Source organism: Falco cherrug, chromosome W, assembly GCF_023634085.1.
Source record: "Falco cherrug isolate bFalChe1 chromosome W, bFalChe1.pri, whole genome shotgun sequence".
Taxonomy (NCBI): Eukaryota; Metazoa; Chordata; class Aves; order Falconiformes; family Falconidae; genus Falco; species Falco cherrug.
The window spans coordinates 4651435-4663302 of record NC_073719.1 but is presented as its reverse complement, the minus strand read 5'-3'; the positions used below and the strand labels follow the sequence as shown (position 1 = coordinate 4663302).

Below are 11868 nucleotides of genomic sequence, written 5' to 3'. Positions count from 1 at the left end.
GGTATCAGGAAAATTACCAGAAACCTGTCTGGTTCCCACCCTGAAGCCCCAAATCCCCCAGCAACAAAAAACCCAGGGCCCCCTTGTGCAGCAGTATCCCCCCAGCAGCACCTGTGAGGGTGAGCACATGGCTAGCAGCAGGAGTCCAGCCCGCCAGATGCCGAGGGCCAGGCCTGCCTTGAATATTTTCCATACTGTATAAGCACCCAGAAAGCATTCCCTCCCCTGAATCCTGAGGGCAGGTGCCTGTGGGCCTCTCTGCCTACCAGCCCCTCATTTCTCCTAGGAGGTCCCATTGATGTTGATACACAGGTGGTGAGAAAGAAGTAAAACTAGATTTTATTGATGAACATGTCTTTCCAAGGAGACATTGACACCTCCCAGGCCAGAGTGTCAGGAGGAAGCTGGTTTCCTCCAATGTTTAATAGGGGAAGCTTAGTAAATGTATGTTAAAAGCTGCAGGTTCGATACTAGAGAAACTAAAAAGTTCCAAAAATACTGCAGGTCTTGGAAAATGATGCAGGCACTTGGGAAAGAAGAACAGGGCAGAGCTGGCTGGGGCCACAAGGGGGAAAAGCCCGGTGGGAAGGCAAAGAGCAGCTCCAGGGGCAAACCCATTGCATTCCCCCACCCTGAGTAGAGGCAGTGCAGCTTCCAGACCTCCCAGGAGGGGCCCAGGCTGAAGAAGATGTTCATGGTGTGTGTGTGTGTGCATGCTTGATGTCTCCCAGGGAAGCTGGGGAGGAAGAGGGAGATTTAGCCAGCAATAGGGCACTGGAGGTGAAAGGCAGCTCCATGCAAGAGCTCAGTGAAGGACCACGCTGCTCCCTGCACCCCATTGCACAGAGGGCAAGCTGCCCGCCTCTCCCCTCCCATGCAGAGGAGAGAGAAGAAAGGAACACAAGTGGGAATGATGAATGCACATGGAAACATTCCCCATGCTGGGGAGCTCTCCAGCCCCCCAGCCTCTGGGTCTGGTGGGTGAGCTCTGAGCTGGCACAGCCCCAGCTCTCACTCCAGTTAGGCCCCTTGAGGTGCTCTGGCCATGCCCTAGGTGTGCATGGGAAGGTGGGCTGGGTGGCAAAGCACAGTTGCTGGTGCAGTGCCAATGAGTGGTGACTAGGTTAGTCCTAGCACTCTGGGTGCGGGCAGAGCTCTGGTCTAGCCCAGGCAGCCCTTTGTTTGAGGAAGGTTGTCTTAAATAGGAGTGGGTAGGCAGCAGTCTGTGTGGTAAGTGGTGGAAGGGTGCAGGACTCAGTTCTGCTCTTCATTCTGCAGCTCCAAGGGCGGGAATTTGTACTGCTGCTGCCGGATCATGGCCAGCTTTTTCCACGCCTCCTCCAACTCCTGCTCCTTGCGCAGCATTTTCTCTTGGGCAGTGATGATCTGCCAGAAGAGCATGGCGAGCACTCTAGGGTCACAACTGTCTCCATTGGGGATGGCCAGAGCCTCCGCTGTGGCAATGCTGAGCCCAGAGTTGGGCTCTTGGGCTGCTGCTTTTCCCCCATCACAGCCACAGTCTCCCTAGGCTGGCATAGCCCCAGGCATGAGGGCTACTGTCCCTACAGTGGGACTGCAGTCCTCCAGAGATAATGGGGAGCAGCAGAGCTCCTGGGGCTCAGCCCCACACACTCTGGGGAGGGTCTCAGCTGCAAGCCCGTGGCTGGGAGGCAGTGCTGGGATATGTGGCAGCCCATACCAGGCAGCTCTCACCCCTTACCAAATGCTCTGCCCTTCACGTGTCCTGGACACAAGGATAGTGAAGGCACCATGCCAAGGAGAAGCCAGGGCATTATGCTCCTGGGAGCATGCATGGTCACCGGCTGTGCCTGCTGCTACACACAGCAGTACAAGGATAAAGCCACAGCACTGAATTGGCACTGGGTGGGAAGGGTGCATCTGCACCATTTTTTTGAGGCTCTACAGAGATGTGCCCTGTGCCAGTGGGTGGTAGGACATGCTCCTGAGACAGGAGCACATAGGCTGTGGTGGCAGACAGCCAGAGCCACCTCTGCTCCATTGAGAGCGGCCCCACTCCTCACCTGTGCAATTCTCCCAACCATCTTCTCCTTCACCACCACTGTCTCATCATGATCCTGGAAGGCAGCTGCTTTTTGTGCTGCCTTCACCAGATTGTCTGATGCTCTCTTCACTGCATAGCCGGCAGCCTGCAGCAGGGAAGAGAGGGAGCAGCAGCCTAAGTCCCAGCCCCAGGGCCCAACAGCCGCCTGGGGGGATGAGAAGGAACCCCTGCCTCAGATCAGACTGGCAAGCAGGAGGGCATGCTGGGAGCTGCAGGCAGGGATTCCTTTACACCAGGGGTCCTCAAACTTTTTAAACAGGGGGCCGGCCGGCGAGCAGGTGAAGTGGCAGGAGGTCATCTGCAGCTGCTTGGTTTCCCCCCCCAGCGGGGGGGGAGGGTTCTGTAAATACCGGGGGCCGGATTGAGGACTCTGGGGGGCTGTATCCAACCCTCGGGCCGTAGTTTGAGGACCCCTGCACATGGCTTGCTGCTGCACTACTACTACCCACTCATGACCATGTCAGGCACTGCTGTTCCCAGCTGGGCTCTAGCTCCTGTCTGAGCTGGGGGGCAGGGACTGGGGGGCAGCCCTGCTGACCCTCCAGCCCTTCGCCCTGAGGAACCATTGCTGGAACCATGCATTAACCTCCCAACATGTAGGTATTAACCTCTTGTGTGCCATGGCCTCTGAGGATTGAGTGCTACAAAACATGCCCCCCAAACATTAACCTCTTGAATACCAGGGATCCAGTGCACACATTTCAGGCATTTCCATGCCAGTTCATCAGCCCTGAATGCCCCTAAGCTCAGCAGCCTAGCATCGCACATATGCCCAGCATGCAGTAGCAGTAAAGTCCAAGCTATCTGGAGCATGCACCCCAACAAGCTCCCCACTGATACACACAGTTAGGGAGCATGAGCCTTGGGGAGACACATCTGTTGTGGAGGGCCCCATCCTGAAGTCCCACGTGCCCTCACCCCACTCCCAACCACCTCTCAAGTAACCAGGAGGAGGCAGCTGGGGCTGGAGGTCAGCCTGGGACTCACCTGGAGCCAGTTCATGGCCTCTGAGTCACGGTCAGCCTTCACCTTGCAGGCCACCAGGAGCTGTGATGTGGAGGCAGCCACCTGCTTGGCTTCTCCTTGCTGGCATGGCCCTGCACTGCTGCATTGGTGGCTTCACACAGGTTGTTGGTAGCAGCAGCTACCATGCATGCCTGTGGCGAGAGAGGCTGTCAGGGGTGTGGCAGGAGCCTCCCCCAGAGAGGATATGCCCAGACTGGCCCCAAGGAGGTCATGGGATATGGGATGGGGATGACCAGCTTCCATGCCATGTCTCAGCTAGTGGGAAAGGGAGCAAGAAGTGAGGCTGCTTCTTCCACAGAGAAGTGCAGAAGCAGAGCATCCTCATCTTTGCAGCAAGAGCTGAGAGGAGGGTCCCCTCCCATCCCACAGGCATGACCTTGATACTCATGGCTGAAATGAGTCCCTGAAACCACTGTCCATTGTCCACTGCATTGGCAGGGATGATGCCCACCTGTGAGGCAGGAGAGGAGTGAAGCTCATTGCCCCACACACTCCTTGCCACAGGGCCTGAGGGCTGCAAGCAGCTCCGGGAGAAGGGAGAGCCCACCACAGCCCTAAATTTTCTTTCCCCCTTCCAGCCTTACCTTTCCTTGGGCCACTAATTCTCACTGGGCCACTGAGGCTGACTTCACCAGGGTGCTTGTGGCTGCAGCAATGGATTTGGCAGCTTCCAGGATCTGTTCCTCAAAGTTCAGGCTCTTGTCTTCTTGCTGCGGGCAAAAGTGGGGCATAAGTCCCAGTCAGGGGTGCTCGGACAGATGGGACAGAGAAGGAAGATGGTTGCAGGGGGCTGAGGGGGACACACATAGAGCTGGATTAAAGGCCATGGAGAGCAGGAGGGTATGAGGCTGTGGATAACTGGCTAGCTGAAAAAGGTCTCATAGACATAGTCCAGCTGGCTGGACAAAAATGCACATTGCTCTCAGCTTATCTGAAGTAAAGCAAAAGTTACAAAATAACAGGAAGACTGCGGTGGGAAAAGAATGTTGCAGGTGGGAACAGATAACTACAGAAGAGAAACTAGGGGCGGGCTTGGTATTTAGGCAACTAACCAATAATGAGCTTAACTTTTGTAATATGTATGAGCTAATTATAAGAAGGCATAAAAGGTGACTGTAAGGGACAATAAATGAAGTCTGCTGATCACTCATATTGAGCGACTGTGTCTTCCCTCCGTCGCAACAAATGGCGCCCGAACAGGGACCCTAGAGAGGGCTGAACCTGCGAGCCACGGTTCGACGGAGATTCGGGTACCGGTGCTGAAAGCAGCGCAGGAGGCGGAAGGGCACAGTCCCCGCGCCCGGGAGCACCTACAGAGGGTCCCGCCGGCCACGCGTCACCGAAGTCTCGCAAAGGCTGCAACAGCGCTGACGACGGTATGGAGAGACAAGCGACGTACGATTCGCTCATATGCTTTTTAGAAAAGCGGAGCGTTCGGGACATAGATTGTAAAAAGGAATTCCTCGGGTTATTAGCGTATGGGATAGCATCCGGGACCCCCGCGGCAGCGGCGAGCGGCGGCGCAGCCCGGCAGGCCCCGTCCCGGCCGCGGTTTCTCTCCGAGGCGGCACCCCCCCACACCCCCCCGCTCCGATCGGCGCCATGGCGATGCAAGCGGCCAAGCGAGCTGACATCCGGCTGCCCCCAGAGGTCAATCGGATCCTTTATATTCGGAACCTGCCGTATAAAATCACAGCGGAGGAAATGTGTGATATTTTTGGGAAATACGGACCTATTCGACAAATCAGAGTTGGAAACACTCCTGAAACAAGAGGAACAGCTTAAACTCCTCAAGGAAAAATACGGACTTGATTACAAACCCACAAAAAAAAAAAAAAAAAAAAAAGTGCTTCAGATGTCCCCTACAAGAAATGGGTTTCTGCCTTGAACTAGCAAACATCTCTGTGCTTAAAGAGAAGCCTTTTTGCCTTGATGGAGATAATTTATGCTGTATTCTGTATTTATGCTGTATTCTGAATGTGGAAATTGGTTGGGACTAGGAGGCTGGCTTAAAGGCATTTTGCAAACGGGATTATTATTTTTGATCATTACTGTAATAATAGTTTTTTGATCAAAACCAGCCAAAATTATTTGTAAGCATTAGGCATATCTGAAGAGAATGCCTTTATTTGAATCAGCAGTTAAGGTGTAGTTTAGTCTGAGGCTGTGGTTTTATCTGCTTCTGGTGAATTTTTGAAGTGATGAAATCAGAGATACTAAGAGTTATGAGGTAATAAGGTAATAATCTAAGTAAGGGTGCTGTCTTTTATATCTACAAGTGCAACATGCTTTTATGTAGCAGAGAGAAACTTTAACAATAATGTTGCTTGAGCGAGATGTGCATGTGAACTTGGGAAAAGGGATATCACAACTGGAGTGCAACAGTGTTTCTACGTCTGGCAGAGTGAAATCTTTCAAGGCCTGAGTTTAGACAGTCTAAAATAAATTGTTAGTATTCAGAAAACCCATCTTAAGCCTCTTTTGCTTACATAGTGTTATGGAAGTCAACTGCTATTGTAGAGAATTAATGATTTTTTAATACATATTAACAAATACTACTATTTTACCTTGAGGCAGTTGAGTGAGAAATACTCACGTGTAGCATTTGAGGGAATGTCAGCATAAATCGCACTTACAGTAAGACTGCATTTTTAATTACTGTACTCGTTAAGATTTGATGATGCCATAAGGCTAAGGCCTTTTATCACAGATTGGTTCTGAACTAAAAGGTGTGTGCACATGTAGATATGCACATTTGTGTTATTTTCCTTAATTGGCTACAAAATAATATAATTAGGTTGGGGACTAGATCTTGGGAATTTGTCTATTATACTTCTGTTTGTTAAGGAACGTGCATAACACACAGCACCCATGTAGGCTTGGCTTGTGGCACAGTTGTCAAATTTAGCATAGACATTCAGACAGATAAGCAACGTACTCTTCTTGTGTGTATCACCTACAAGCCATTATGGCTTAGTGTGTAAATCTGTACGTAACTATTGAAAAATCCCCTTATGAATGTATATAGCTTAGAACTAATTTTTCCCCTTTGTTAATTCTTTGATATCAATGAGGTATTCTTCAGAAAATGTAGGGACTGGTTGGTTGCATAAGGGCAGTTGTTATTTGGACAGAAAATTGTTAATGGTCAGGGATTTTCCACTAAAATATTTGCAAATATTCCTAGTCAAACATCAGTTTGGTTTCTTTTGGGGTTTTGAGCTTGCATTAGTCCATGTTCAGAACTTTGAAATTACCTTTGAATTTTTTAAACTTTTTATATCACTGGAACAGAAAGAGCATCTAAATTAAAGCTTCAAGCTAACTTTATTTTTCAAGTATTTCAGGAATTATACTTCTGAACTGAGATTTTATAAGTTGGCTGTGTATTTTCCTGTGTTAAAACGCTGTTATTGAAAATGGTCAACCAAGCCTGTGTCGCCCAAAATAAAAATGGGGGAATTGTGGATAACTGACTAGCTGAAAAGGGTCACATAGACATAGTCCAGCTGGCTGGACAAAAATGCACATCGCTCTCAGCTTATCTGAAGTAAAGCAAAAGTTACAAAATAACAGGAAGACTGCGGTGGGAAAAGAATGTTGCAGGTGGGAACCGATAACTACAGAAGAGAAACTAGGGGCGGGCTTGGTATTTAGGCAACTAACCAATAATGAGCTTAACTTTTGTAATATGTATGAGCTAATTATAACAAGGCATAAAAGGTGACTGTAAGGGACAATAAATGAAGTCTGCTGATCACTCATATTGAGTGACTGTGTCTTCCCTCCGTCGCGACATGAGGCTGCCCAAGGAAGGTCCAGCTGAGGATGTGGGAGGCAGCAGGGGTGCAGGAAGAGAGACTGGCTGTTGGATGGGGCTTCCCATGGGTGACCCTTCACATCTGGCCAAGGCCCAGGCAGGAGAGCCCCAGCCTACCCCAAGCTGAGTATAGGGCTCAGCACCACTACACCTTGGCTTTAGCCCTTGGTTTCAGCTGCTCCAGCTTCTTGGCTGCAGCCTCAATGGCAGCTGCTGTCCCCAGCAGCATGACAGTGGGGTCTTCTAGGTCAACCCACTCCATCCCTAGAAAAACCAGGAAGTGATGCAGGTTAAATCTGTGTACAACCTCATTTCTGACCTGCCCTACCTCCTCCAGTAGCTGCTGAGCCCTCCACCCTAATCTCAGTCTTTAGTCCTGCCCCTTTGAGCAGGACTTTTCTTTACCTTTCATGGCCTCAGATGCCTGGATGAGCTCAGTGATAGAGCTGGCCACATGCTTGGAGTAGCCTGCCAGCTGCTACTTCAGCTCACGAGTTGGCTTTTCCAGGATCTGTGGGAAAGGAGGAGAGGTAAGCACCTGGAAAAAGAGGGGGGCCCATTGGCCTGTTCAGGGTGAGCTCCCCAGGGAAGGAGAGTGGGATCCCCCAGACCCACTGCATGTGTGTAGTTATTGGGCATTGTCTGCAATGCTTTCTTGAGTGACCCTAGCTGGTCCCTGGTCTCCTCCTGCCCAAGGATGGGATGAGCATCCACAACTTCTGGGACATCTTGCAGACAAGTCCCTCAATGCAAGCCTTCCTGCATTCAGTGGCTACCCCCTCCAGTATTTCTCCCCCTTGCCAAAAAAAAAAAAAAAAGTATTTCAAGCTCCAGAAGCATTTCCCCCTTGCTGCTCCCACATCCCAGCCTGGGAGGGCTGGCCCCACCAACGCAAGGTGGCAGGAAGAGCCACAGAGGTCCTTCACCAGGGCAGGGGACAGACACACACATACCATGGCATGTGCATGTGCACACACGCAGGGTCTGTATGTGCAAGCAGAGCTCACTGCTGGCCTGACTCACACTGCATAGGCAGCAGCCACCCCATCAGCTAGAGCAGGTGTGAGTACACATGTGCGTGCACACACACACCAGGGTCCTTGCAGACACACACAAGTGCCACCCCAGGGCTGGGTACACAGACACACCATGAGCAAGGCTCACGCTGAGGTTAGACACTGGCAGGCACCCCAATGTTGCCTTACAAGCTGACAGAGAGGGAGGGAGGGAGAAGAGAGATAAGACAGCAGTGAATGCCCTGGCTGGGAAACATGGGTGCTGGGGATGGGGAGCACAGGAAGGTGGGTGCTCTCTGGTGGGGGGTGAAGGGCAGGCAAGAGGAGAGGTAGGAATGAAGGATCAGAGGCCCCAGGTGGGGAGCCGTGCTGCCAGTGTTAGCTCATACTTCAGCCTCATCAGGGCCAGGGGAGCTGGGGTGCTGGAAGAGGCTGGCTACCCAGACCTAGAGGTTCCTGGGGCTGGAGGAGCCACCTACACTCAGAGCAGCCACAAAGTCACGGTTCTCCTTGCCCCCCTTTGCACTTTGTTTCTCCCCACTCTGAACTGCTTCGCTGTGGTCTTCAGCCATCAGATCGCTCTGCTTTTGAAGAGAGAAACCTATTGTTACCAAATACCAAGTCCCTGTAGAGGTTCAAATTCCTTCCCCTCCCCAGTGAAATATGCAGGCTTTCCCACTCTTCTGCCAGGAGCCACATTTTCCATTCTGAGTCAAATAACTCCCTTTCTCAAACCCTAACCATGCTTGTTCACGCTCCATGCAAGGTGCTGGTTCCCATGGGAACCCAGTGTACAGCAATGGTCTTACTGCTGCCAGGGAGCAAGGCAGCATTGCATCTCCCTTCCAATTCCCCTAGATCCTTCCTGCTTGTGGCTTTCCAGGAACCTGCTGCTCTGATAAATGTGACCCACACGCTTAATTCCTGCCTTCGCAGGCCAGAGTGCTGCAGAGGCTGAGGGGGTCATGACTTTATTCTGGACTCACCCACATATGGCCATTTGGCTGGAAAGCTGCCTAGTGGAAAAGGACCTGGGAGTGCTGGTTGACAGTTCAGCATGAGCCAGCAGTGTGCCCAGGTGGCCAAGAAGGCCAATTGCATCCTGGCTTGTATCAGAAATAGTGTGGCCAGCAGGACTAGGGAAGTGATTGTCCCCCTGCATTCAGCACTGGTGAATCTGCACCTCAAATCCTGTGTTCAGCTTTGGGCTTCTCACTTCAAGAGGGACATTGAGGTGCTGGAGTGTGTCCAGAGAAGGGCAATGAAGCTGGTGAAGGGTCTGGAGCACAAGTCTTATGAGGAGCAGCTGAGGGAACTGGGGTTGTTTAGTTTGGAGAGGAGGCAGCGGCTCAGGGGAGAGCTTATTGCTCTCTACAGCTATCTTAAAGGAGGTTGTAGGCAGGTGGGTCAGTCTCCCAGATAACAAGTGACAGGACAAGAGGAAACAGCCTCAAGTTGTGCCAGGGGAGGTTTAGTTTGGATATTAGGAAAAAATTTTCACTGAAAGAGTGGTGAAGCATTGGAACAGGCTGTCCGGGGAGGTGGTGGAATCACCATCCCTGGAGGTATTTAAAAAACACATAGATGCGGTGCTTAGGGACATGGTTTATTGATGGACTTGCCAGTGCTGGGTTAACAGTTGGACTTGATGATCTCAAAGATTTTTTCCAACCTAAATGATTCTATTATCCCAGCAAAGTCACAAGAGCTGCACGAGGCTGAGTCCTTGAGCTGATGACATACAGCAACAGACTGTTTGCCTTCATAAGTGCATCCAGACAAAATGCCACATGATTAAGTCTGCTGTTTGCTCTGATGCGTTTAAAATTGCTGAATGATCTCTATTGGGAACTGAAGGAAGCCTGGAAGCTATGAGCTTAATAAGATGCACCTCTGTTGCAGAATGGCTGTGTGATCATGGCCATGACTCCCTTAAAGATCTTTGTGAAACAAAGTTAGCGTAAGTTAGCTGAAGCAGGCCTTGCAGCTATGCTGAGGCATGCTGATAAGGAAGCTGAGAAAAACACTGACCTTGTGCCTAATGTTGTAAATAACTTTGAGGAATTCGCGTAGACAAGAGAGGAAAAAAAAAAATGTAGCTAGCTATCCGCAGAAACCGCAAGTAGGAGGACGTATGAAAATGTAACCCTTTAGAGCTTAGCCAATCAGCAGATGACTAGTAGGCATAATTAACTGGAACTGTATATAAGACATAATTGCGCCGTAATAAATCGAAGCTTGCTTTATCACTCATATTGTCGGCCGCGTGCTTCCCCTCGCTCGTCAAAGTGGCGCCCAAACAAGGGACCCCTAACCTTGTTCTTCACCGGACAGCGAGGATGGAGAAGCACTGGTAGCAGCGACCAGAGAGCAGAAGATCGGCTGATGCTGGCATCGTACCCGATCCGTGCTTGAGCCCAGGATAATTCAAGAAGGGGTTCGCCGTCCGTGAGCTGCTACCCAAGGGAAAAGGCTGCAACAAAGAGGACTTTAACGAGTGCACAATGGAAAAAGAGGTAGCGCTAGCACTTTTACAATGCTTTTTAGAAAAGCGGGGAGTAGGCCCTTTAAAAGATCTGGCCAGGTTAATTGTATTAGGTAAAGCAAAAGGATATTTTGCAGATCCTGAGCATATGTTTGAAGTAGAAGAATGGTGTAATTATGGGGATTGTTTATGAGATTTAGTAATAGATGATGATAAGGCAGCAAAAAGATTGATGAAATCATGGCATGAAGTAACTAATTGTATAAAAAGATATCAAGCAGAAAAGCGCCTTGCTGCAGCAGTAACAAGCCGACTTGCAAGCGCAGATCCTAATGCAGGAAAAATTAATTATGCCATGTGAAAATTACATTCCAATACCCCCTTTATCACAAACGGTGCCCTCTGTACCACCTATAGAGCCCACTGTACCACCTATAGACCCTTCGTGTCCTCCGCCCCCCCCTCCGGCGAAGTAGCCTCGGGGGGGGGCAGAGGGCGGGGACACATCTGACGAAAGTGCTGCTGAGGAAGAAAATAGCAGTGGGCAGTCAATACAAAATTAAAAAAACAAAACAAAACAAAACAAAAAAAAGGAATAAAAAAAGACAGTAAACAAACTGGTGCGTTCTACGTGCATTAATTGGCAAAAAATAGCACAAGAAGCAGCTGCTCAGGGAATATTTGATATTGCTGAGCAAGTCAACCCCCCACAAGCTTTCCCTGTAACGTATCAGATAAATGCCGCTAACCAAAGACAGGGAACCTGGGAGGCTTTGATTGGAAAATATTGTCAGTTACGTAGTACAGTGAATGAGTCAGGCCTCCACAGTGAGCCCACCAGATATACCTAACTTTATGAAAGGGCCGTTATTGTGCCAGTGTATTCTGGAGAATAGTAACAGTTACACCAAAGGCATTTTAGTAACCCTGCCCTTAGATTCTTCTGTAGAAACAATGCTAGAGCGAATGAGTTGGGTGCCAGTAGGTCAGCAAGCCTTGCTAGTGGAAGCAATCCAAGCAGTAGGGAGAGATTTAGTGCAAGCCCAAAGTCAGGCTTTTGCAGCGCTTGCGCCTCTGCGCCCCCCTGGGGCAACCGCGCCCCCAAAGCCAGCGACCACCACGTGCCGAGACTTCCCCTGCTATCGATGCGGGAAGCCAGGACATACCCGTGACCGATGTCGACAACGTCAAGTGTGGTGCCAAAATTGTCAGCGAGGGACCCACAGCACCAATGTCTGTCGGCAGACGGGAAATGAGAAACCGAGCGCGAGGAGCCGCAGCGCATCAACCCCAATCGCGACTCCTGTCACCTTCACAACACCCCCTCCAGGAGACATGACCAACTCTTATCGGCAGACACCGTGTTACAACCCGCCACCCGAAGGAGCCTCGGCCTGGACCTGGCAACAGCAGTAGATACAACATTAATTGACAACTG

At 50.5% G+C, this 11868-nt stretch overlaps 1 protein-coding gene across 1 annotated transcript; it reads right to left on the bottom strand.

Moving 5' to 3' along the window:
* Positions 1-325: 325 nt before the first annotated feature.
* On the bottom strand, positions 326-3234 carry LOC129734616 (talin-1-like). Its single transcript, XM_055698250.1, is given in 4 exon segments — positions 326-1386; positions 2043-2168; positions 3071-3159; positions 3162-3234. Coding segments are annotated over 4 exon segments (420 nt in total). The 3' UTR covers positions 326-1254.
* Positions 3235-11868: the final 8634 nt, after the last annotated feature.